Source organism: Chroicocephalus ridibundus, chromosome 1, assembly GCF_963924245.1.
Source record: "Chroicocephalus ridibundus chromosome 1, bChrRid1.1, whole genome shotgun sequence".
NCBI classification, from domain to species: Eukaryota; Metazoa; Chordata; class Aves; order Charadriiformes; family Laridae; genus Chroicocephalus; species Chroicocephalus ridibundus.
The window spans coordinates 157,721,233-157,748,362 of NC_086284.1; the positions used below are offsets into that span (position 1 = coordinate 157,721,233).

At 43.8% G+C, this 27,130-nt stretch overlaps 1 protein-coding gene across 3 annotated transcripts; it reads left to right on the forward strand.

Annotated features, from left to right (window-relative positions):
* Positions 1 to 44: 44 nt before the first annotated feature.
* SLC37A3 (solute carrier family 37 member 3) lies at positions 45 to 25,223 on the forward strand. 3 transcript variants are annotated; one of them, XM_063320169.1, is made up of 15 exons: positions 45 to 137; positions 3,737 to 3,912; positions 4,898 to 5,012; positions 7,563 to 7,655; positions 8,144 to 8,227; positions 9,433 to 9,578; positions 10,202 to 10,298; positions 11,403 to 11,487; positions 12,559 to 12,740; positions 15,292 to 15,433; positions 16,658 to 16,759; positions 18,893 to 18,940; positions 19,917 to 20,068; positions 21,831 to 21,896; positions 22,722 to 25,223. In XM_063320169.1, the coding sequence occupies exons 2-15, from the start codon at positions 3,812 to 3,814 to the stop codon at positions 22,812 to 22,814; spliced, it is 1,506 nt and encodes a 501-aa protein (XP_063176239.1). In that variant the 5' UTR covers positions 45 to 137; positions 3,737 to 3,811; the 3' UTR covers positions 22,815 to 25,223. The 3 variants fall into 3 exon arrangements, with proteins under 3 accessions (XP_063176239.1, XP_063176247.1, XP_063176256.1); XM_063320177.1 differs by lacking the exon at positions 45 to 137 and adding an exon at positions 214 to 410; XM_063320186.1 differs by lacking the exon at positions 45 to 137 and adding an exon at positions 1,544 to 1,658.
* Positions 25,224 to 27,130: the final 1,907 nt, after the last annotated feature.

Consider the following 27,130-nt stretch of genomic DNA (forward strand, 5'->3'; position numbering starts at 1 on the left):
GGGCCCGGGGGCAGAGCCTTAGGGCCCTCCCCGGTGGCGAGGGGCGGACTACAGCTCCCGCCGTGCCCGCCGGCCCCTCCCGCCGGAAGAGCCGCCTTCCGCGGACTTCCTGAGGGCCGTGCTGGCCGCTGGGACCGGTACGCGGGGGCGGCTGGTTTCTTTCGGGGCGGGGGGATAATGGTTTAACGGCCGTGGGTGGGCTAACGGGTGCGGTGGGGCTGGTGCGTGGTCTGCTGCTCGGCTCGGCTCGGCTCGGCTCGGCTCGGCTCGGCTCGGCTCGGCTCGGCTCCCCACCTCACCCCCCCCCCGCGCTGAGGACGTGGCCGCTGGGCCACCTGTGCCGCGCCGCGGGCGGGGGCTCGCTGAGGGGAAAGAGCCGCCGCCTCCCGGCGCGACAGCCAGCCCCGCAGGTGAGGGGGGCCGAGAGGGCGGCCTGTGCGCCGGGCCGGGCCGGGCCGGGTCTCCTCCGCTGGAGATGGGTTAACAGGGCGGGGTGTGAGGGCCTCTCAGCCTGGCCCTTCCGCAGCCATGGTGGGATCGAGCCGGGATGGACTCAGGAGTCCCTTCTCCTCCCTCCACGGCGTCCCGCCGCGGGGCGGGGGTGACAGGCCTGCGGTGGGCGACAGCTGCCGAGGGCCTGCGTGGGTTTGGGGTTGTGCTATTTTTCTTCTGTCTGTTTGGAAAGATAGTATAAAAAAAGTTAAGTTGTTTTTTTGGTTTTTTTTTGGTTTTTTTTTTAAAGAATATCTTGTGTTTGCTTTGCGCTTTTGGAATTCCCAGGAATGTTAATTCTGGTCTTTCCTGACGGCTTTGGAGGACGACAGGGTGGTATTAAGGAAGTTTATTTTGAACTTACGGTGTCTTATTTTGACCTTAAGTGAAGGGACAAGGGAGAATGCTGGAAGCTTAACAAAAGCTTATTCAAAATATCGGTTAGCTGAAGGTAAATAGTGTTAAACAAGCAGACAAAGCACCCTAGAAGTTATCATCTTGCTTTCTTAAAGGCTTGTGCTTCACTTCCTTGAGTTCTCTGGTTTATCCTGCCTCCTAATTTTTGCTCCCCCTCCACTACAAATTTAATGCAGTATTCTCAGAGTAATCAGAAGACTAATTTGTGAGGATAAACTCTTTATTTGAATCAAACTTTATTTGGATATAAAAAGGGCAGGCTGAAGAAAGGAAAAAAAAAAAAAGAGAAACAAAATCTTTCATAGTCATCTCTATGCTGTAAATAAGTGAAAAGTGTCGTCCGGTGCCAGAAGGTCGTCTTCTAGAAAGCTAGCTGAGATTGAAAAGCTCTGAGGAACAGATAATTTCAATAGTAAATGCTATAAAAAAGGGGGGGGGGACACGACGACTTTAAGGTCAAAACCAGGTCTTAGCTTTAAAAAGACTTGGTATCTTGGACAAATAAGATCTAATATTTGCATGTGTTGACATGAGGCAAGTAGTAAATCTCGTGCTTGGGGCTGTGAACTGATTACCCAAGGAAGGAACTTTTCCCGCAGTGTTGCACAACTGGCGGTGTTTTGCTTTCCTCAGGAGAACTCTGTTATCTGCTGCTGCCCAATGGGAGGGGAAGAAGAGGCAGTGATGGAGAACGAGCTCTTGTGTTGGACCGACAGACCGCATTGGTTCACAGACCTATAAGGACCATGGTGCTCTGAAATTGGAGTCCCTTGGGTTCCTTTCTCTTCTTCATGCAGCTTGTGGGGGGGATAGCCCTGAGCAGTTTTACTGGGAGTAGCACTGTGTGGTACTTTTGTGGGTGCTGAGTTTTCATTCACTGATGTTGAGACACGTTCAGGGACCTTAGGTGGACGTAGTTTCACGACCGCTTGCGAAGATGCTTCTTGCAGGCTTAGCCTTGCCTTCCAGCAGCCTCCTGCCGAAGGTGATTTTTTCTCTCTGCATGAACCCAAGCAGCCTAGAAGCATGTCCCTGCGAGAAGGTGCTGCCAGAGCTGGGCGGTCTGTCCTAGCTGGAGGAATGGGAGTGTGGCTCAGCTGCACCTGGGTTGCGTAGATGCAGTCAGTCTCAGATCTTGTATAGACTTGCTGCATTTGTCCTGGATGAGAATGGAGGCGTTCAAGTGTGGTGTAAGGTAAACATGACTCCAGTGCCTCAAAGGTGTAATAGCTGGGTCACTATTACTCAGAGGATCTCCATGCCATACTCTGTTTTGAAGGTCAGATGGGGCCTCAGTTTCTGTGATGGTTAGTGTATCCGGTAGTAGCTGGCATCTCTTTGTCAGTCAGGCATGCATCATCATTGAGAGAACAGGAAAGGAAGAAATATTACAGTGAAAGCTGTCTTGATGAAACCTTTAAAAGTTATTAGAAGGAAGAGCAGAAATGTCTGTGAAATAGAGGCTTTTCAGCAGCAGAAATCTGGATAAGAGAGAGTCTGGGCAATGACTTCTAATTTCTCCAAGTGAGGGTATGAAGCTGAACTTGAAAAATTTTCTGTCATATTTGCAAATCATTGTGAAAAGCACTTGTGGATATGAAAGAACACACAGGCGCTATGTTCTGTCTTATTTTATCTCTGATTCTGTGGGGGACAGGGGTGGTGGGTTATTCTACCTTTCCTTAGCGTTCAGAATGTGTATGGTTGAATGTCTTCTGAAAATGCAGTTCCCACCAACTGATTTGTCTAGCTGTCGTAAGCCAGCTAGCGTGAATAGAATCAAGTTCTGCCTTGAGAATATACAGCGTATCTTTGTCTGCACTGCGCTCTCTGTTGCACGGATGTAAATGTTTGTGTAGCTGCTTTGTGAGCTGTGGCAGGGAAATCTGGCTAAAAATATCTCCGCCAAGAAAACAGAAGGGAGGTGTGGAGAGAGGTTCACCACCTCGTTACCCCAGTTGGGTCGTTTCCCAACTGGGTTTGCAGAAACAGCCCCTCAGCCACATCAGCGCAGCTGAGGGAGTGGAGTAGCGTGGCATGAGCCAGCACTAAGAAACTGTGTCTGTCATAGCCTTTCCTCAGTACTGGTAATATCTGGTATCTAGAAGTTTAGGCAGATGTCACCCATGCCCTACAGGCAGGGATGCGAAGGTATGACTTGCCACATGCTGTACTAATGAGTTAGTGACAGATGGAGCTATAACGTAGGGCTTGAGAATGAATAGGGAGGGAGTCTAGCTGTTGGATTTCAGCACTGTCTTCAAAGTTACTTCCCTTTTTCCAGCTTTGCAGGTTCATTCTTGGGTATATTCTTTCAACGACATCTTAAAGAGGCAGTGAGATCCAAAACCATTTCCCACCAGTGGCCAAATGCTGCTTTCTTGACTTAATCACCAGTCTATGGCCAGCCACATAGCAGTGAAAAGTTAGCTTATTTATGATCACTCTGTAGTGCACTGTGTATGTAAAAGGTGCATAATGGTCTTTGACATGGGAGTGCTGGAAGTTGGTAGATCCTGGGCAAACTGCTTTGGTGATGGGCACCAAACAGGCATCTGCTTGGAGGGGAACAAAAAAGAAGTGAGTTGGGGGATAACCACAAGGGTACTGGGAGAATGAGAGTAAAAAGACGTTTCTGGGCATAGAAGGTGTCAAGTAATGTACGGGTGATGAGGTGGGTAGCAATGTGAAACAAATTGGAAAGGAATGGCATAGAGTTGTTTCTGCTGAATTCCAGCTGTTTGAGGAACACAGCTGTATTTTATACAAGTATTTTAATTCAAATATGTTTTGTTTTCTCCTCCCTTCCCACCTTCTTCTGTTTAAGTGAGAAGAAAAATGACCTAAGCAGCATCCAGCCTTTGAGGCCAAGGGCAGGAGCAGGGGTGGGGCTGCCAGGAGGATGGCTTTGCCTGGAAGCTTACGGAGGCAGCCTGCAAACAGAGGCCTTGTGTCCCATTGCACCCACCATCATATTGTTGTGTTCCTGCTGACCTTCTTCAGGTAGGTTGAGTGTGTCTCTGCACAGAGAGGGGTTAATCTTGCTGAATCTGGGAAGGTGAGGGCATGTCCAAAGAAGGAGGATGAAGGTAGGGAAATAGTCTTAAACTTTCGCTGTAAGCCTTGAAAACAAAAGCTAGTCGTACCAAGCGGTCTGGGAGTCAGGCAGCGGTGAAGCTAAGTGTGCTGTTCTCCTGAACTTAGCTTCCCCTTAGCTGAAGCTAAGTGTGCTGTGGGGAATCCAACCACAAACAGGGCTTGCACCAAAGATGAGCCTGACTGTGCCAAGCCAGCAGCATCCTGTTGCAGAAGGGTGAATGCGTGTGGGTGTGAGGAGGAACTAGCTGAAATGAGGAAGGAAGCAAACCCTAATGCTCAGAACTTGTTTAATACCCGTTCTGACTGATGGAACATGCTGTCATTGCTTCTGGGGTCCTCTTCTCTTCTGAAAGTGCTGTTTGCAGAGGGTGGATAGCCTCTAGAACAGAGAGGCTGAACCGCTTCAGGTCTGAAGGTCTACTAGATTTGTTTGTTGAAAGTTTGTCTGTTACACCAGCTGACAACAGCTGGAATACCATCCTGCCTCTACTTACACGTGTTGCCTTGCTGATATCCTTTGGTCTTCACAGCAATGCTGCCACTGATACCTGATCTGTCTCTGGAAAGAGCACTTGTGATGGTGGTTAGCCAGATGAGTGCGTCTTCTGTTTTCTCTTTATTGGTACCTCATTGTTGTTGCACAGTCACCTCCTCTTTTGAAAATGAAAGAGGAGGTCCTTTCCAGTCAAGACCTTATTTCACACCTCCCCACTAAAATCAGTGTGTCTACCCATAATTTGAGGGTTCCCACTGCAGACTACTGTCTCCAAAACTCAGTCCTCTGCTATGCTGCCTGCTTAGACAGCATGTATCTATTTTGAGTCCCACCCTTTCCCACTTGACCTTCAGAGAAGATTTGTCCAACCTGTGCTTGTGTGTTTTCTGGCAGTTACTCCTTGCTCCATGCTTCCAGAAAGACATTCAGTAATGTCAAAGTCAGCATTTCGAGCCAATGGACTCCCTCCTGCCTAAACAGCACGGCCCCTGAGCTCCGGCCATATGAGGTAAGGACCTGAGGGACAGGCAAGCGTGGAAAAAAATGGGTAACTTGCAGTATGCTGAGCTTGTGGTGCTGAGGAGGTCACTTTAAGTGTCTGTTAGGGATACTTCTCAGAACGTGAGCGGGAACTTCGGGTGTCTGAATTGTAGTTTTCTGGATCATCAGGTGATGGTGAAATCTTTCGTAGTGGTCCCCAGAGAGAAACTTCTGAAGATACAGTATTCCAATAGAAATGGGGATCCCAGGAGAGTCTCCGTAGCAGCCAGTAGCATGGAGGTGGGGGAGGAGAGGGAAAGAGGGATCTTACCTCTGAAGTGTCAGTGGCAATAAATGAGAGCAGTTGATGGGGTTGCAGAGATCTCTGTAAAATTCTGGCTGCGTCTTTCTTTGTGGTAGTCCTTTTGCTGCTACCCTGTTAAAAGGATAGACGAAGCAGGAGAGAGAAAAGCTATCTGAAAGTGTTAGCTGCTTACACTAGATGGATACTGAAGAATGACGTTTTTATCTTGCATCTGAACAGCCTGATTTCCAAAAGTTCTGAAGATCCAGTCCCTCTTGTCTGTAAAATCCTAGCCTCAGTGAAAATGGTGGGAGCTTTGTCAGTGTTTGCTTGCAGAAAAGGAAGTTGTATACTGCTTGCACCTCACAAATGGGTATGCAAGAACTACCTGCTGGCTCCTACCCATCATCTTTTTAAGGGGCATCCTTGTTTTTAGCAGTGGCTTGCCACGATGCTTTTGAGAAGTGGAAGAAATCTTACATTAACAGCTTGGTTGCAGGCCATGACATCTATTAGAGGAGGGAGTTCCAAGTCAGTTGCTTGGGTGTTGTCTGCATTAGAAATCATCGGTTATGTGAACATTTGACTGAGGGATGATAAATGCTGACTTTCTGTGATAAGTCAAAACGGTAAATTGGGCCTGTAACGTGTTAAGGATTTTATAGTATGACAAAAAAGAGGGAGCATCTCAGGGATGCTAAAATGAAACACACTGTGTTTATATTTAGTTCCTTAACTGACATTCGAACAACTAATATATTTTGGACGCTGTTTTGATTTTTTTTTTTATAGATGATTTAGTGTATGCTGGATGTTGAGGTGTGTAGGTCTGATCAAGAAAAATGGTCAAAATGGTCCTTTTGATATCAATTTAGGTTACGCCAGTTAACAGTAAAGTGCCTTTTGGGAAATCGATAGGACAGATTAAGAATATGAATAGATAAGTCACGTGCTGTCAGTTTTGAACTTTGGTATATCTTTTTAACTACAGTTTTACACCTTAAAATATTTTTTTAAAGTATAACAAAGTATTTTGTGATTGTTTTGTGAGTAGGCAATAGTATGATTTAATTAGAAGGACAACTTAGATCTATACTTCTCAGCCTTTAAAGATTTGTGAGTCCCATGGAGGTTGTTCAATGAATTTGAGCCTAATGACAAAAGATTTGATTCTTTTCACTTTCTAAGACTCTTAATAGCTAGTGGACCTCCAGGGATCTCTGGTTAAAAGTTGAAAGCTACTGGTGTAAGTAGTTGTTGGTGGCCTCAAGTGGCAAAAAGTATTTTTCAAGGGATTTATTAGTTTTCTTGGACACAGGAGACTTAAGCAGAAACTGTGTCAATAGGCCTTACCAATGTTATATCTCTTAAACTAAGTGATGTGTAATTAGTGTTGTCTGTACAAGATGTTCTCCTGGAGAGGCAGAATCAAACTAAAACTACTGCTGTTTGAATTAGACACATCCATACATCAGGTTTGGATTGGGTTTATCTGTTTGTTTTTTCTAATGGGGGAATGGTGGGGAGGGAAGAAAACTTTGTCCTGATTAATTTTATTCATTCTTCAAGTCATCCTCAAAGCTTGCTATTTTCAGCTAATGTCACTAATCTTAGTTTAGAGACAACTGAGTCTTTTTTTTTTTTTCCCTTTTTTTCCTTCTTTTTATCATATTGAAAATAAAATGAAACTCAGGGTAAGCACAAACAATAACAACATTAGCGACTGGAGCTCATTTTAAATAGTTTCCAACCAGTCTGTTTCTTCCCCTTGTTCCTTTTCTGTTCTTTCTTTTCTGTTTGTGGTCTGTCATTTCTTATTATGGTTGCTGCCACAAATACTTTAAGAGAATTATTCATTTAGTGAAGACAGCAAGATAAGTGCAGAAGAGACACTGCACATAAACCAGAATATGCCTTTATTGTATTATTCATTAAGATGCTTATCAGTGTTTCTGTGTAAGAAGCTGTCTAACAGTTGCATGCTTGTTAGAAGTAGGGTTTGTTTTGCCAGTCATTTGTCTCGATCCAGGTGGAAGGAGCATTTCTTACTTTTGGTTTCCTAGCTTGCACTTTAGAAGTGAAACAAAGTGGCAGTGGATGTTTTCTGCAGTAGATAATGCCAGAATTGTTCTTGATTTGATAATTAAAGCGTTGGAGGAATGGGAGGTTGCTGGGGCCAGATGCTGTTCTGCTTTGGAGTTGGGGTTTCCTTTGAAAAAGAGTAGAATGAGCTATGCCTGTCCCTGTTTACCTATTAAAATTCTCTCTTTGTAGCTCTGGAACAGTAGCCATTTATTTCCAAATGCAGAAGAAGCAACTCTCTTCTTGGGGACATTGGACACTATCTTTTTGTTTTCCTATGCTGTGGTGAGTAAAACTAACCCAAAGATGCTAAGCTTTGGTTGAACCTTATTGGGATGATCACACCCACATTTGGAGGGGATGAACAGGATCATCTTCTTGGATTTGCCTAGCACTAATGCAGTAAAAAAGCTTAGTTCAGGAGCAGATTTTTTTCCTTCAATTTCTCTTAGTTCTGCCCGTGCCTGTCACCCATGTGAAATGCTTGTTAACAAATGCAAGAGAAATACTGTCACTTCAGAGCTTCTCACACACCTATCACCATTGGGTGGAAGGGCAAGTGTATCTCTCCAAGAGTTCTCAGCTGAATTTTTAAAAAATCAGAAATTTAACTATGAGCAGGGTTTCTTTGGTGGCAGAAGGAGTGGTTAGAATCAAACTGTAAGTTGGTATAACAATATTTGGACCAGCTTGACCCTTCTAGATGATTTTAATTCTTGCAGATAACAGATGCAAATCTTGTAGCTTTATTTAATGCTGTGTTTTGTTCTTAGGGTCTCTTTGTCAGTGGCATAGTTGGGGATCGCCTGAATTTACGCTGGGTTTTGTCTTTTGGCATGTGCTCTTCTGCTCTGGTGGTAAGTTGGAACATACTAGTGTGAGTTAGAAATCTGTCTTAGGGTTTTCAGATAGGGTTTTGCTTTAGGGGAAAAGAGGTTCTGTTTCTGCGTGAATCTGCCCTTGAGCTCTACCTCAGTGGTCTCAAAGTCTGCGCATAAAACTTTGTCCTGGATGCACTTATTGCATTGTTTAAAGAGTAGAGCTACGCTAGATGACTCACCTCTTCCTGAAATATCTATTTATGGATACTGTGTCAGAAGGAAATTCCTAAGTTTGAGGCACTGTCTAGAGACTTGATGAACAGCCTTTGTACAAGATTGGTGTATTTGGACTTTTTGGGACTGTTTTGTATTATAACTGTTCTCCCAGCCCACATATGTTGTCATCAAGGCTTTTGCTTCCAAACACAACCTTTGCTCTCTTCTTTAAATGACATGCTAACAATACTAAGCATTCATTTACTTATTTTGTAATTGCTGGGAGTGTCAAAAAAGAATGTCCGCTTAAAACAAAAGGTTTCTTCAGGTTCAAGCCACTGCAGATAAGTGTGAATCAGTTTTATCTCATTGTGGTTTTTTTGGTTATTAAAGTAGTGGTAAAATGTATGGAGCACTTTTGATTTACCCAGTGGCTACAAACCCCACTATGGCCTATTGCATTCTGCAAACACACGACCACAAACGTGCATCAAGCACAGTATGCCACAAAGTGTGTTTATTTTGGCTAGTTTGGGTTAGGGCTCTTAGTAATTTGAGACTTGGCTGTAGTATTTATGTTAAATTTTGCTAAGATAAATGACTGCTGAGGGTTTTGTGTTTGCACAGTCCTGTGGATTTAGATGTCAGTACAATAGCAGATCAAGAGACTACTGTATTTTTAGTGTTGTTACTGAAATCATCTGTCTCTTTCTTTTCCTCTCCTGTTATAACTGTGCTGTTTATGAAGATAAAAGTCTTTTGGAGTGTAAATGCCATGGCAGTGCATTTGTCTCTGGAGTTGTTTGGCCTCTGGAGTTCAGTGCTGTGGTGGCTCAGCAGAGGGTGCTATTAGCTCTGAGCTCTTTCTTAAACAATGCCAGGCTTGCCTCTGGCTGGCCCTTGCGTGAGACCTTCTCCCTGAAATGTTATTTCTTTTTTAGGACCCCACTCTTGCCTGGCTTTCAGCAGTAGACTCAGGGTTTCTCCTCTGTCATGTTTTGTTGTTTTTTTCCCCTCCTCTCTAGGTATTCTTTTTTGGCACGCTCACAGAATGGTTACATTTCTACAACAAGTGGTTCTACTGCTGTCTCTGGGTTGTGAATGGCTTGCTGCAGTCCACTGGTTGGCCCTGTGTGGTTGCTGTCATGGGCAACTGGTTTGGAAAAGCTGGGTAAGTTGAGTTTTCTTCAGTGACTCATTTATCTGACCTGCTGAGTAGCAGATTGAGTTGAAAGTCTTAAACCAAAAAGGCCAACCGTTAGGTCAGAATTAAAGTTATATGGGATGAAATATGCCTTACTTGTTATATTATCTTTCTTGTTTCTTTCTGGAGCCACAGAACAGCTTGGTGTGAACACTGTTATGTGCATTAAAGGCACAGGTTCAAACTTCGAAAGTCCCATAGCGCAGAGTGGCTGAACTTGAATTTTCATGCCACTGGAAAACTTGTTTCTGTTTACCAACCACTGAAGAGTCTGAATGGAAACTGACTCATTGTAGGTTCAACTCTGACACTTTGGGATATTGCTGATGAGCTCTGGCCATAGTTTGTAACCTTGTTGTTGCCAGCTCACCTCTGTTGTAATACGGGTGTTTCAGGATAGAACATTCCTCGCTTATCTATTTGGTATCCTCAAGTTATTATGTGTTTTAAGTGACCTTTAAGTCTCTTTGAAGGGGATGCTGTAACTTTTATTATTAAGTTAAAGTTCATTCAAATGTTTTGTCTTTGTCTTGCTCCTAATGTCATCTTTCCCTACATTGCCTTTTTCAACTTTTCTTCCCATTCTGCAGGAGAGGTTTTGTGTTTGGACTCTGGAGTGCCTGTGCTTCTGTGGGAAATATCCTCGGGGCATTCCTTGCCTCCTGTGTTCTCAGATACGGCTATGAGGTAGGCGCTGCTGTCTGGCTTATAGCTAGGACTGCATGTCTGATTGGGTTATGAGAGACTAGTTCCTTATCCTGTCTCTGGGAGATAACAGGCTCGGACTGTCCAGTTTCATCGTCCTGAATTCTGTGGTACCACGCAGTAGGCAAAATAGAAAGGGTATTCTGTTCCTGACCTTGCCAAGATGGGAGAAGTGAGTCTGAGACTTCTCTGTAAAGGGGACTGGTGTTACTGAAGAGTTCTAGTGTCATAGTATACCCTCTTCTGGTTTGGGTGGCTTAAAGTGCTCTTCAGAGTCCTCCATTGCAGGTTCTCACTAAACGCTGAATAGTGGTGAGGTTCTGGCAGGCATGGAGGCATAGCTTCTATAACTGGGAAGAGGCCAGGCACACACTATATTGCTGTAATGCAGCAGGCAGGCAATTGAATACAGGGCATGTAAGTGAACCAGTACATCTTGCAGCACGTGACCTACAAGGACAGGCTAACAGACCTGAGCTTTTCACTCTGGAGATGAGGAGGCTTAGGGTACTAAATAGCAGCCTTATAAAGCCTGTGAGAAGATTTCTGACAAATCAGAGCCAGACTCTTTCCTAGATTGCATGGTGAGAGAGCTAAAAAGCAGTGGGTATAAGGTGAAGCAGGGACAATTCCAACTTGATGTTTGGAAAACTATTTCACTATGAAATTAGTCAAGCATTGGAACAAGGTGCCAGAGCCTGGAGGATCTGTCTTTGGAGGATTTCAAGACCCGATAGAACAAAGCCCTGAGCAACCTGGTCTGAATTTGGTGTTTGACCCTTCTTTGAGCGGTCCTTTCCAATATAGCTGAATCTGTGGTTGTGTTGGGTGAGCTTGTTCCTCGCTGCTGTCACCTCAATACACTAAACCAGCTGTTTCAATGTGGTCTTTCGGCCTAGATGGAACCAAGTCTGTTCAGGAGATGCAGAGATCACTCGTTGCCAAGTTTTATGGATTTAGTCTGGGTTGCTGTAGCTGTGTTTGCTCTCTGCCAAGGTTAGAATGTAAAGAAACGCTTGTTAGTCAGGGACATCTATGTGACTGAAAGTGTTTTTAAAAAATAATCTTTTGTGTATTTATCTTCAGTATGCTTTCTTGGTGACTGCCTCAGTACAGTTTGCTGGAGGAGTCATTGTCTTCTTTGGGCTCTTGACGTCACCGAAGGAAGTGGGTAAGTAAAAGAGAGATGTAGTATTTCAGTCCTTTCATGGAAAGCAGATCTGCAGCTTTCCATGTAGTACTAAAAGTACTGCTCATTCTGACAGCACTTATCCCCAGGGCTCTTATAAAACGGTGTTGCACTTTAGTGTATTTTATGGAGCGAATGCTTTATTTGCCAAGATCACACTAAATGCCACCGTCCATCATATGTATAGGGTCTGGATATTTTAAAAAGCAAAATAAAACAGCCTGGCTCTATCATCTCCATTAGGACGTGCCTAATTGTCAGTTTTTCTTCACCTGGAAAATCAGTATTTTTTAAACAAACAGTAGGCAAACTGGTAACTAGCTATTGTAGGAGAAAACTATGGCAAGCCTTAACTGTGCAGTGTGAAAGGAAAGTACTTTCCGTCTGCAGGTCTCCCACAGATGGTTAAGTAGCTCTCAGGTTGGATACGGTCCTTCTCTGAGAAGATGGTAGGCAAGCCAAAGTGTAATGGGAAAACAAAAGAACTTTTGGGCTTTGTCAGGGCCATGGAGGAGGCTTCCCAGGTGCCTGCAAAGGCTATAAAGTTGGTAGCACTAAAGCTACCATAAAGAGTGCTCATAAGAGCGCTCAGCAGCCCAGAAAGCGCAGTGCAGTTCCTAGGGTTTCCGTTTCAGTGGAGGCATTAACAGGCAGCAGCTGTCCGAGTAGTTGCTGGTACACTCAGCCTCCATGCTCAAGGGAAGTCATACCCAGGAGCCAGGTTTCGAGGATCCCAACCACTAAATAAGGGGGGAAATGCACTAATTTGTTGTGTCTTCCAACTAATGGCCAGACACTCAGAACAGACAAAGGCGACGCCAGGATCAGACAGAATTCTTTCAAGAGCACTAGAAGACAAAGGGTAGAAACTGGCGACACTGCAGAACACCATCTAGAAGAGTTTCTAAGCCAAAGGAGGATGGAGGTATGGGAGAGCAAGGGAATTGCTAGAAGGGAGAATTGCTTAAAAGAAGCAAGCATAGCTTTAGAGTGGGGAGAAGGTGAACAGGCTGTGGTCCGTTTTTCCTGTTCCATATCCCTTGTAAAACTTAGGCCTCCCTGAGCTTGGAGCAGATGAAGACGATGGTGTGGAGGAAGATGCCAACAGACCCTTAATGGACGATGATGATGCAGATGATGATGACCGGAATTACTCTATTCAAGCAACTGACACTGACAGCCAGCCAAAGGCCATCGGGTTTTTCCAGGCTTGTTGCCTGCCAGGAGTAGTACTGGTGAGGACACAGATTTTTGAGTGAGATCTCACTTATGTTGTTAAACATAAAGCTGACTTATTGTGTTGTCAGCATTTGTTGATGTCATTGTTAATATGATGACCATGTAGTAGTTGTTGACACCTGACTTCTTAGGCTGTTAAAACCTTGGGGTGGGGACTGTTATCCTTATGCGCTTGGATTATAGTAAATATTGTCCAGGTGTCTGGTTGCATGTTGTCCTTTCCATCAGACTCCTGCTTCATTTAATGTATGTAATGAGCCAACTAAGGGCAGCAGAGATCCTGCCCTTTTTACTGCTGAATTTAGAAGGGAGGCCATGAGCCAAGATGGCTGTATGATGCTTTCTTGATAAGGTAGCTAAGATGCTCTGATATCGGGATTCTCACCGATAGCTGAGCATCACACAGAACTCTGCGGTGCTGACACTGGGGTTTGTTTTGTTTGTGGTTTGTTTTTTTTTTAGTTGCCTTAAAGCAGAAAACTCGCCTGAAAAGCCTTAATAAGCATGATGCAACATGTGGCAAAGTAGGCGGGTTTTTTTATAAACAACTGGAAACAAGGCCTGATGATGCGGTTTCCACATATCCTCGTCCTGTCCCTTGTGTGAGAGCTTGTACTTCTGCATCAGCAGCATTGCCCAATTCATGGATTTGATTCAGCTGAAAAATTAACCTGCCATTAAAAAACAATGTTAACTTTCTGTGTCAGTGGGCTGTGTGGCCCCTGAATACTAGAACCAGTACAAGAAAGGGGTCAGGGTGGCTGGCTCAGTAATACAGTGTGAACTGTCTGGATTTGATCATGAAGCAGAACTGCTGAATGGACAGTATTGTCAGATACCCTTAATGAGTAAAGCAGTTGGTTGTTGTGGTTAAGGCAACGCAAAATCTAGAAGGGATGGGTGGATCATCAGTGTGTAGAGTGAGCAACCACAGTTCTGTTGTTAAGACCTTGATTGAGGGATGGTAAAAGAAAGCATACCCATATTGAGTTCTTTCCTAATATGGCTAAATGCCATATAAACTATGGATTGGTTTTGGTAGTGCTAAGAATGGGCTAATGTACAAAGAACCTCTAGGTGGGGGGGCTGCCTCAGTTGATGTGTGGCTTTTTTTTTTTTTTCATTGGCCAGAACATAAGGAGGTATTGTACAACTATTATTGCTATTTCTGTACTTGGGATTTTGAGGATGTGTTCTGTGCATTAACTCAGCAACATGAATATCTGAGTCTGTGAATTTTATCTGATGTCAGATAGGTGCCTAGCCAAACCAGGACACTATGTCAGATCAGTAAGAGACCAAATATCAAGAGAACCTCCAAAGCCTTGTCAAGATTCTACAAAGACTTTGACATTTTTGCTGTAGTTCCTCTCTTCTCCTGCCGAGTGATATGGTTGAAGAGTTTTAGTACAGACAGCTTTCCCCTGAGCTTCTAGAAATTCAGTGTTTAATCACTCAGACAATCTGGTAGACAGTTTCTAAGCATGTTGTAATAAATATTGCTTCTTATACTACACCTCTTACACCCAGAGGCAGGAGAACTCTACCAAACATCCCCCTGTCTTATATGCATGGCGGAGATTACTTTCTGTCCTCTAAGAGTGAAAAAACATTAATAATACAGCTCAAAAGGATGTATTTGTTAAAATAATATAAATTCAGAAGAGATGATTTTGTGGAGTTTAATATGTAAAAAGATCTGCTGTTTGAAATTCAAAGACAAGTGTGTCTGTACACATATATGTAGTCTCAAAAGCTGTGATTCTAACAGGTTGTTTTTTCTGCCTTCACCCTTGTTTATGTCTTCAAATATGGGTTTCTTGAACTACCGTGTCAGTGTTTATCAGGAGGCCTTACTGAAACAGCGTGCCTCATCCCTCTGTGTGCTGGGCCAGCAATCCCAAAGAACAAATCTTTGCCACTCAAATGAAAGCTCTAAAAAGGGAGATCTCTTGCTAGCTTAGCAGAACTTGAGCCCAGCAGCCAAAAGCAGGAGGTTGTCTCAGCTGTTGGGTTTGGAAGCATGTGCTTAGCTTTGGCCAAACCTTTCATCTTGTGTCCTGGAATACCTGCCTGGGGATTATGACCAAAGCTTTCTCTTCTGGTGCTGTAAGCAGATGAGCCTTCTGAGCAGCAAAAGATAGCACAGAGGAACTACTTCACATAACTTTTCTCAGCATGATGCACAGATGACTAAATCTCAAGGTTGTTTCATGTCACATGGTTGGCTCCCTTCTCTTCAGAAGGTGCATTAAATTTCCTTCATTTTTTGAAGCCTGGTGTAATTTCCTGTCAAGACTACACTGAAAGTGTTTTAACCCGTTGCATTCAGTGAAAAGAAAATAACCTTCCTGACAGTGATTTTTATATTCCTGGGTTCCCTTCAATGTTCAGCATTAAGCTTTCATAATGCTGCTTTCTTATGTGAAATGCAGAAGCGCTTCCACCTGAAAGCCTTAGCTGGATACAGAGCTTTATGGGAAGAAGCAGAAATGCTGTTTGCATCTCTCGAGTGCTAACTGCTTGCTGGCCCTCTCTTTATTCCAGTACTCTTTGGCCTATGCCTGCTTGAAACTGGTGAATTACTCCTTCTTCTTCTGGCTGCCCTTCTACCTCAGCAACAACTTTGGATGGAAAGAAGCAGAAGCTGACCAGCTCTCGATCTGGTATGATGTGGGAGGAATCATAGGTGAGTGAGTAAGTGAATGACATCTTCCTGCAGTTGCCCTGCTAGCATTTGAAGATGAAAGACGGCGAATACGGCTCAGAGCAGTCATGTTCATTGGCATCTGTCTGTTTACTGAATATATGAAAAGTCTAGTTATGTATGTGGCTGCGTGGCTGTTTTTTTTTTTTTTTTTTCCCTAAAGCACAGAGTAAGTGAGCCGCGTAAAGAGTTTACATATAATTTAAAGGGCACTATCATATTCTTGGACATTACCCACAGCGGGTGTTTTTCTTTACTCACTAGGACTTCTTGAAAAGTGCCGTGTACAAAAATGGTGTTCCTGCTTCTTGCTATTTCTTTTCTGACAGGTACCCTTGAGGGAGGGTTTAGATCTGGACTTACTGGGTTTGGTACTGTCCCTTTTGTCCTGCATTTTTAAGAACAGACTCAGCGCAGGTCTCAGCAGAGCAGGCACAATTGTGTTATGTTCAGAAATAAAATGTAATTGCACTTGTTTCTGCTGGCTGCAAAATCTGACCCTGTTCCTCCAGAATAAAGAACATATTGTATATGTGTTTAGACTTCCACTCTCCTGTGCTCAGTTTCTTGCTTTATTACCTTGTCCAGTTAGCTTTCCCAGAATAGACATCCTTGTATTGGTCTGTCCAGGGTCAGGTTTTTTGCCTCTGTGGCCTTTTCTATGTTAGGCTTTCTCAAGGGTCTAGTTTTTACCAGCAGAGCAGTTCCTACAGAAATAGCAATGATACATAAAGTGATTTTTATCAGCTATTGGCATTTGTTGCACCTACCCTAAGTAGGTGAGACAGCAGGGAGTGTGAGGCCCCTGTGTGCTAATGCTTTCCCTGTGAAAAAGAACTGCCTTTTCCTGCACTTTCTGTTAAAGAAACCTGTTAAGCTTGCTTACATCCAGGGTTCTGGTGATCCTAGAGCTGTGATGGTCCTATAGGGGAAGGAAAAGGAAGGCGGGAGCACCGGCTAGTTGCATGCCAGAAAAAAAAAAAGAAATAATAAATTCCTGAGAAAGCAGTATGAGTAATTTTCCATGGTCTATCTGAGCCACTTAAGTTTACTGTTCTCTATGAGTGTGGGGCAGTAAGGGCAGGTTTTCAGGATTTTAGAGAAAATACATATTGATGAGAAGGCAAGGGACCACCACACTCAGTGAAATGAGTTTTGTTGAAGGTGTTAGCATCCTGTGCCTGACAGTGACTTATTGTTTTGCAGGTGGGACTATCCAGGGCTTGATTTCTGATGTGCTACAGAAGAGAGCCCCAGTGCTAGCAATTAGCCTGCTCTTTGCTGTAGGCTCTCTTTTTGGATACAGCCGTGAGTATGCTTTTGCCGCACAGTGATAAGAGGATCATTCAGTACTTCTTACAGAGAACCAGAGCACAGCCTGTTCTAATTATGTTTTCGGTTTTGAAACTGCTTCTGGATCAGGGTGGTGCCTTTTGGTGTATTTTGCCTGAAGTGTGGTACTGCACCGAAAGAAATCTGTTCTCTGGTTAATGAGATGGAAAAGAATTAGCTGAGTGGTTGGATTTCCCTGCACTGGTGAGTTATGGTACTGATCCTTCTCCAGTGTCAGTGACATTTTTGGCATTGTCATTGTATCAACACCACAACCGACAGAGCAGGAAATCTCAGGTGCATCCCTATAGTAAGAGGAATGAGAATCTGGGGACAGATCTGTGCTGGAGTATAAATACACTACAAAGATGCAGAAACTCTTAGACTTCACTACTTACGCATCTGCAAGTGGTGAAATTGAAGAGTTTCTGCCTCTTTTATAATAGATACAGTTCTTGGTGATTGGTTATTGAAAGAAGTCTGTCAGGAAAACTGAGTAGAAGGAGACAAGCAGATCTCATTTCTATGAAACATCTCTGAAGCTCTTCTAAGGGTAACAGTTTTGTGTCTTCAGACATGGCATCCTGTGCTACCAGAGTGCTTTAACTTACTGGGATGTCATTTTGCTTCTCTGTGTCTTCCTCCAAAATGGGGTGGTGATACAGACTGGCTTTTATAGGGCACTTAGAGACCTGTGGACAGCAATTGCTGCCAGAGCTGGACACGAACAGCAAAGTGCCTTTCTTAAGCATGATGGCTTACTCAGCATGGTCTCAAAGTAATGTCAACAAGGTATAATCGTTAAATAGCAAGGATTGGGTTTGGTGGAGTTTTGTAGGCTCTTGCGCTAACTCATTACTTTTGAAAGTGAATTGGAAGCAAATATAAAATTGTTGCTGACAAAGTTTGGAGTTTGTACTAGGTAGCAGAACAGCCATAGGTCCAGGTGTCTTGTGCTTAACTCAACATGTGCTGCTGTCCAGCCGGATACAGAAGGCTCAAACAGGCAATACAAAGTTACTGCAGTGTGATAATTTAATTTCCATCAGCCAAACCAGGAAACCTTTTTATGCAACTTAGTTTGTTGCACATACGAGTAATAATGGCCTGAGAATATGTGAACAGGGCTGCAACTTGTCTTACGCACAGTAACTTGACTATGCGTGGGCCCTAAGTTGAAGTGGTGAGTAGAGAATTCAGGGGATGCCTGGAAGTGAGATATCGGGGAAAACGGCGTCTGAAAAATACTGAGGGACTGTAGTGGAAAACCAGCTGAACGTACACATTATGATGCTATTCCTGGAAAGGCAAGCGGAACCTGTAGGTGCTCAAGCATGGCATTGTGTCCTGGTTTGAAGCTTTGTAAGAAGGAATTAGGATATGGGGTTTTGCATTTTTTTTACTTTATTGTGCAACATTGTTTAGGCAGTTGCTGGATTACTACCTCCAGATCTAATCTCTGTACTTTAGAAAAGATTTTGGAAACTTCTGAATGAGTGGAAGGAGTGATTCAAGTGCTGAATACTTCATAGTGGGAGAGTTTGAGTTGAGCCTAGCTACCCCAGAGAGACAGAGGGAGGATATTCTTACTATTCAAATGGACTTTCAAGGAGAGTAAATGCAAGCTGTGTGTTGCAGAAAGAGGCATAACAAGGGCTAGAACCCAGGGCTAGGCAAATCTGATATGAAAATAGGACAAAAAACATTTTAATGGCAAAGGTGACTTTTCTACTGTAAAGTGCTGTCAGGAAACTTCTGGGTCTTTAGTCTCTAAATGCCTTTGCAGTAAGACTAATCTCTGTAGAAGTCTCTAGTCAAATAGAAGTTACTGTTGTCGCTATGTAGTTAATTGAACAGGCAGTTCAAACTGGATGTTTGCATGCCCAGAGCGGTGGTGGAGTCTCCTTCCCTGGAGATATTCAAAACCCTCCTGGATGAGTTCCTGTCCAACCTGCTCTACGTGAACCTGCTTTGGCAGAGGGGTCGGACTAGATGATCTCTGAAGGTCCCTTCCAACCCCTACCATTCTGTGATTCTTTCTGATCCTAAATAAGTGGCTTTCTCAAGTTCATTTGTTTTATTTACAGTCATCTGGTCTTTCTCTTGCAGGTTCTCCGAACAGTAAACCTATCAATGCGGTGATCATGGCAATTACAGGTATCTTATCGAATGCCAGTGTTATGCTAGTAGACATATATCTACGTTGCAGAAAAATCAGTTACACCAGCCTCAGGTGGTGGTAATGCATTTGTGTACGCTGCCATATCTGCTGGTTTTGCAGAAAGAGTGAAAGCTGAGGCCCAATTTCTGTTACTTTTGGAATACAGCCGTAGAAAAACTACCTTACGGAGGGAGGTGTAGAATATAGACTATAGAATAATGGCTTGGAACTAAAGGGGTCTGCCTTGGCTCAGTATGATGAGGACAGATTTATGCCAAAATACTTAGCAGTGATCTGGTGTCTGAGGAAGTGTGTATGTGGCATATATGACAAAGTCATGAGTTGCAGCTCAAATTTGAGGGTGTTTGTCAGAACCCCAAATGCCCTGTGTGTTGTGGGGGGTCACAAGCTTTGTGTGCTACCAGACATACTATGCTGTGTTATGGAATTAAGATTAGCCTGCATGAATAGAGTCTTTCTTTTCAAACGCTCCTACTTCAGAACTCTCTGTCCTGTTGCATTTTTTCTCCTTCACCAGTCCCTGGAGACTGAAGCAGTAGCATGGGGGGGGTGTACTACTCCAAAGTAGAAATGTGTCTAAATCTGCTTCGTGTTGAGGGTTTGCATATGCATGCTGTTCGAAAGTAACTTTCTGTATGCAGTTTGGTGTGTCCTGGCTCTTCTTGCAGAGCGTGCTACAGCTCATTACCTCGGTTTTGCTGTTGGATAAAAATACACTTGTTGGCAATTTCTGTGTGCTTCCTCCAGGTGCACAAGGTGTGCCATGACCATATGCTTCAGCTGTGAGCGTACACTTCTACCTACAATTAGTCTGTGAATGCTGTCCCTAGACTTAAGCCTTTTCCTGAGTTTGCCTGGTGGAAAAAACATCTCCTGTATTTCGAAGATATTCTGTTGAGAACCTGTCCTCGTGCTTCTTTTGCACCAAGGCTGTTTTCTTGGCATTTGCAGGATTTTTCATCGGAGGCCCTTCTAACATGATCAGTTCTGCAATTTCTGCTGACCTGGGGCGCCAGGATCTGGTGAGAGGCAGCAGCGAGGCTCTGGCAACGGTCACGGGAATTGTGGATGGAACTGGCAGTATTGGTGCTGCAGTGGGCCAGGTGAGGCTACCAAAGGAAAACAGAGGTCTGGGGAAGGAGGCAGAGAGTCTGTTGTGGTTAGAGATGTCAGCTCATTCCTCAATTCAAAGTTGCATGGAGAGAGAGAAGGAAACAGAGGGTTGAGTTTTGGTTTTTAAAGAAATTATTTAAGAAACTACCAAGGGAACATGTACGTCTTAAGCTTCCAGCGGACACAATTTACAAGCTAAACTAACTATTCATGGTGTTAATGTCATGGCACTTTCATAATTCAAATGAATTTTAGAGACTTGCATATCCTGAACTCCAAAAAGCAAGTAAAGGTCAGCTTCACAAAGAGTGAAAATAAAATATTTTGAAGTTTTGTTTGGGATTTTTTGTTCAAAGGTAATAGCAAAACCTTGGCTTACAGAAAAGTTTACTTGTATAATCAAGTAAAATTAGAATACCTATTATGAATGTTACAGTGTTTACAAAGTAATTTAAAATTTGTTCTTATTTGTGGTTCCCCTTTTTATCTGTGGATGTCTTTTACACCTTGTAAATCCGGCACCACTTGCTTCGACAGTCCTTACAGTATGCTGCCACAGGTCTGAAGACTAGACTGTTGCAGAAAAGGAAGCTGACAGTGTGCCCACTTGGGGACATTCTTTCTTCTCAAATACAAGCATTAACTATGTGGAAGAACACAGTGGTGCTTTGGGGAGGGGAGGATTTAGTAGCAAGATCGGAGCCAGTTCTATTCCAGGCATCCTCTAGAGCTCGTAAAATACCAAGGATGCAGGCAAGGCATACAAGTTTCTTTTCTGGAAAGGGATTTAGGTTTGTACTTGACGTTGATTGCCTGATAAATACAATCGTTCAGTGTCTGTTTTGTAGGAAAGATGTTGCTTATCTCCTTTAAACAGGGAAAATTACAAGTGCTTTGTGGACATCTTAAAGTGCACTGTTACACTCAATGTTCTTCTTACATTGTCTACAGTGTTTCTGTCTTCCCCCACACATACCATTCAAACTTAACGTCATCATAAAAATTGGGTCTTTAGTTCTGAAAAATTCCACCTGCCTCCCATTCTAACATTGCATTTATTTCAACAGAGACAAGCATGATGTCATTCTGGGGGTGTGTGAATAGCAGCAAGCGCACAATGAACATGTTAGAAATTCAGATCCTGTTTTGTGCTAATATACCCAGTAGTGGGTATATTAGAAGAAGGGCGGCCCTTGTACAGCATCTGAATATAAATCTGTTAATAGGGAATACATTTTCTTTTGTAGCCTGTGTAGTCCTATTGAACTAGGATGCAGTTCAGAACAGACTGTAGTCTCAAGTGTCTAGCCTACGATGAAGGGTTAAGTAGTTCGTAGTTCGTAGCTCTTGAAAATGCGTCCTGTGTAATTTATAAGCCATTCTAGAGCTTTTAGTTCTTCTGAGAGTACTTACATCCACTTATGTCCCAGTGTTCTGCGCAAAAACCTTGTATTCAGCGGAGTCAATTTGTCACCCTTTGAAACTGTAGTTCTGTTCTGTCTTTATGTTGCTGTGAATTAGTGTAAAGCTTCAGGATGGTATCTCTGCTTTGCTGAGACTGTAGGCTTTATACAGAAAGGCTGCTGTCCTGAGTCATCTCTTCTGACAGGAAAAGATCAGCTGGAAGGTTTTGTGATCAGCTCTGTATGGAGTGTTAACAGCCCACAAGTTCTAGAAAATGAAAGAGTAATGCCTGTAAGTCATGCTTATCTTCCCAGTTTGAATAATTTTTTTTCACCGTTTCTTTTTTAGTATCTAGTGTCTTTGATCCAGGAGAACCTGGGATGGATGTGGGTTTTCTACTTCTTTATTCTAATGGTAAGAAATCACCTTTTTTAAAAAATTCTTTGTCAAAGTTCAATTTGCAATGGAAAGTTTTTGTGCGAGAGCCTGAAAATTATGGTTTAGACATGCAGTCTATTTCTGCAGCAGCTGCGAACTCTGATGCCGTTCTCAAAGTTGTCTCTAGTGTGCCTTTGCCTCAGGGTGTCTGAATCAACTGGGTTCATTTTGGATCCTTTAAAGTCACGCTGCCCAACAGGAACTGAGATTGTGGCAGAAGGCACACAAATACTTGCATGGAAATACCTATGCGTGTTTCCTAAAGCTCGTACCACCTGGCTGACTTCTAAGGCAGAACTTTTACCTCCTTCATTTCCATGATACGTAGTTCCTAATATTTTCAGGGAGCTGAAGTTAAGCTGCTTGCTTGTTAGGCCTTGAAGATTAGTGGAAGGAGTGATGAGGATCTTGAAACTAAAATGAAAATGCCTTGCCCTGGTATACCCCTGGGGAAGAAGACTGTTCAGGCCCTGATCTCATCAGTGTGCCACAGTGGTGAATGCTGTACGATTCACCTGTTCTTCCCTGCTGGAAGTGCCAGGAATTGTCTTTGTATCTGTGCTGGCAAGGGAAAAGGCCACTTTGGTAAGCAGCAGAGGTGGCCAGGAGGAAGGCCGTTGAGGAGGTGAAGAGCTCATCTTTGCATGAGCAAGCTCAGTCCTTCCATCTGCGGTGCCACTTTGTCATCGCTTCTTTTAGCCTGTATCTTTCTGAGGAGGCCTTGAATGGACATTGGAGCACAGGATGGCAGCAGCTATGGTTGCTCTGTGCTAATTGTGCTGGATATGCTTCTTTTCACAGACGAGTTCAACAATCCTGTTCATTTCACCATTAATAGTGAGGGAGGTCAAATTGCTTCTGCATGAGCGGCGCCTGCGAATGCTGGCCGAGTGACGACTTCTTGCCTCTGGAAGGACTGTTGTACGGACCTGACAGCTGGGACACTAATCAAAACTCTGGGAGACTTGTTTCTTACATCCTCCAGGTTTGGACTAATTCAAAATGGCTCTGCAAGACTTCGATTGACCTGCCTTTGCAAGCTCAATAGTGAAGTACCAAATACCCGTCCTGAGACCACCCGCATCCTGGAGCTTGCTGACCTAAGCTAGACAATCCACAGGACTTGGCCGGGATTGTCCCGGCCTACCAGACTCTTCCATGTCAGCAGTCACACTAAGGTCTTCTGTTGCGTGGTCTCACTGCTATACCCTTTCTTATTTATTTCTGGATGTCCTGACCAAAGGTCAACTGTTTAAAACTGACGGTGGAGAGGCTGTCTTGCAATGCATTTTGATGCTCTGTTGTGCCAGTGAAATCATACAGTGCATTTCATGGGCAGTCGAAGTTTACGATCGCTTTAGCTTTTAGAAAGGGCAAAATTATTTGGAACTTGCGCTGTCCGGTTGTTTAAAAAATACTGTTGCTAAATCTCTACACTGACGGACCTCTGCTATCCTTAGCTATTAACTGTCACGTATTCCAGTAGATCCACATGGAGAAGTTACCTCCATATTTGTTTTTAGCATTTTTTTAATAATAATAATAATATTACTAATCTCTGGGAAAGGAGATTTCAGTTTTTAACTATTTAAGCAGACAAATAGTGTGCAATACTTTTACTGTGATCTCTGAGAATAAGCCTTAATAGATCCTTTGTGTCTAAAGGATGGCTTTGGGGATCACTAATGGGACACAAATACTTTCACTACTGCTTTGTTATTTGAACTCTGATCAATACTGACCAAAATGGGACTGTCGGGTGGCCCTCTGAAGGAAACTGGTGTCACTGATTTCATACTCATTGGGCAATTGCTCATCTCCGGCAAAGGAGAACCAGAATGGAATTAAAGGAATTTTAAGGGACCTGGCTGCTCTTGGACATGGGCTTCCAGACAGGGACTGCAGTGTACTTGTGGAATAGCATCCGTGAGCAAGTGCTGCTGTCTTTCCCTGTGCTCCTCTGCCTGTGGCTGCACAGGGGACCTCAAGCTCTAGGGTTTTAAAGCTTCAGTTGTATCTTGAAGAGAAAGGTAGATGCAAGTCAGCACTAAAAAACATGTGACTGCACTTAGCGTGGTGGTATTTGAGTGTTTTGCAGTACTGCGGTAAGCAGGGTGACCGACTGACACCTCTAACATTTGTTGGTGATGTTAATGGGATCGTTGAGTAACTTTCTCAACAGATTGTTTTCTGCTTATGCCGTGGGATGTTTCATTGTAATAGGCGTGCGTTAACCAGCAGAATTTCTGATCAAACGCTCAATCTAACTAGTCATGCGGGCAGGAAGGTTCTTGGAGCTAAAAATTTGAAACTTTTTAAATGGGAAAAGTTGCCTTTTTAAAGTGTACAGTGATTTTATTTTATTTTTTAAATTTATGAATGTCAATTTTTAGTCACGTGCTGATTGTAATGAGTGGAACATTATTAGTGCCTTACGGTTCTACTGTATCGAACGGTTGTTTGGTGATTGCTGCTTCTGCAGTGATGGCTCTGTGCACAGCTTTGCTTACTGTGAAACTCAGTTGCTCCATTTTATTTTTTTTTTTTTTTGAGAGAGAGTGAGTCTCTTTCTTTCTTGGTGGAGGTGATTCTTGCCTTTTTTGCTAACCCTTGAAAAATTTTAATGCTTGGGAAAGCGATGCCATTAAGCTGATGAGGGACCTGAATCCTGTTCTTGTCTCTTCTCATTTCCCATTCCAATTTTTGCCTGTATAATTAGAGCAGGAGACTGGTAATCTGTCATCCTGTTCTTAGAATTATGCCCTGGGGTTAGTGTTCACATCCCAAGCTACTCATTAGCCCCTGTACAAATAGAATCAAAACCCCCTGAAATTTAGTTCTAAAATTGATGGTGGCACCGTTTGCCCCAGCCACCGTGTCTGAGAATCTGTGGTTTCAAATTCCAACCTGGATGAGCTTTTTGGCCGGTCATCTGGCCACTAGATAAGCTTCTGATGAAAGGTGGGGTGGGAAAGGGACGTCGCCGGGGCTGGGGGGAGGAGGAGAGGCAAGCCCCAGTGACAAATGGTTTCCTGTAAACAGTTCTGTCCCCTCTCGAGAAGTGTCAGATGCGTTGTGAGCGCTGCAAACACAAGCTGCCCAGCAGCTCACATGTAAGTGAGCGGCTGTGCTTTGAAGCCACCCTCAATTAGCTTGGCACGCTGAGGACTTCAGGATTGTTTTGTTGTTGTTGTCCTGGATTTTTTGGTTCTCTGTATTTCCTCAAGGTGCTCAGATGGAGAAAGGTTTTCAATGTGATCATGTCCAAACTGATGTCACATGAATAAATTTACTTTGACTTGATCTGGGCTAATTCCTCTGTGTGCTTCGTTCCACTCTTCTCAGTGTGGTTCTGCTGAGTGTGTTTTTTCTCCCTCCTCATTGTAGGCCTACCTCTAACAGCTGCTTTTTACTCAGCTGCTGTGAAGGCCGGAGCCCTGGCTAACACTGAAACCAAACCCTCGTCCCAACCTAACAAGGGACTGTGTTCCCACATGCTGTGGTTTGTCACTCTCCCTTAGGGGACTCTCGCGAGCAGCTTTGCGAGAGTCCCCTACAGACATGCCCATAACAGCGTAATTAATGGTCTTAAATGAAGAAGCCAGAGTATATACTTGGTTTTATTTATTTATTTGTTGATCTGCATGTAGAAGTCAGGTGTTCTTCACCTGAAATTAAAAGTGCCACGTGGCTGCTGGCCCTGCTGTGCCTTCTCTCCGGTGGCTTGTTTCTTTAAACACAAATCCACACCTACACTTAGCTGTGTTTAAATGGACGCAGTGGGGAACTTTGTAATTGTGTTTGTGTGTTACACTTCACCGTAAATTTGGAGTTGAGCACAATACTGGATTGGTGGAGAAATCCCCATGCCTGCAGGTTCTGGTCCCTCAACTCCAACTGGTTTGGTGGCGCTATGATGCTGTTCCTCAAGCAAAGTAACAATTCATACTTTTACCCCTTTTCTGTCACTTTTTTTTTTTTTTTTCCTACTGGAGGAATTTTCCAGCCTACTCTGGAAGTACTCTAAGGAGTAGAGCTTTGCCTGAGTATCTATTTGAAAATGCTGATAGTAGCAGTCCCCATCACCACCACTGCGAAGGTGATCTCCAGAGCCCAATGTTTGGGCAAGCAGAAGTGCCGGAGTTACTTCAGAGCACAAAGGAAGTGCCTTAGGAACTCGTCTCTGGGCGTTTGGCTGTAGCCCAGGACGTGACAGACTGACTGACCGAATTGGTTATGAAAGGAAAGGTGTGCTTCAGCCCCATAATGCTTTTCCGTATCAAGGAAGGTCCTTGCAATAGGTGCCCTACAAGCAATGCTACTGCATCCTGATGCATCGGAGGCCTGGAACCCAATGGCCTGGTGACAAGTCAGCCTGGTGGCAGTTATGACTGCTCTCTGAAGGAGGGAGAATTGGGCTTCTGCTCTAAGTCAGGGCTGCCTTAGAGAGCGCGTGAGCTTCTTGTCCTCACCAAACCCAGAAGAGCAGCTTTCCCTTCTGCAGGAAAAGGGGGAGGAGAAGCAGCAGCAGCAGCATATTTTAAGGGTTATTGTTTTCTTCCCGCAATAAAAGGAGAAAGTGCCTATTTTGAGATGGTCCCACCGATCTCACCAGTAGAAGCACTAGCTGTTCAGGGATGTCTCAGACACCACTGATTACACTCTGTGGAATTTTGCCCTCTATCCAGCGGTGGCCAAAGTGCTCTGCCAAAACTATTTGCAATTTCTCCCCCCTTCTTTTCTAACTGAAAGTGCCTACAGGGGTGTTTTGGGTTCTGTGTTGCAGAAGTTTTCTAAGGCACAGCGTGGCCACCTTCCTACATCTTTGTCAAGCCTTATCTAATCCTTTTAGTAAAACAGCCTACCATTCTCCAAAGGCTGTAAATACAAGCTCTTAGACCATTTTGTGGGGTTGGATCTTGGGGGGTGTACGTTATGTACAGGCCTGTGAAAGCACCTTGGTTCTATTAAAGCCTTTGCTAAATGAGAGTTGCTTAGATGAGTTTTTACAGTAACGCAAAGAAGAAGAATTTGGGCAATTGCTGTGAATGTTCCCTTTGGTTCTCTTGCATTGGCGATTGTGTCTCTGTACAGCCAGATCTCCGGTGGTTCTCCTGGAATGTCTCCTTTGACCACCTCTGCAACAGAGTGCCGGTGTGTATGAAAACAGATGCAGTGGGCAAATCAGAATGTACTCCTGGAGCACAAGG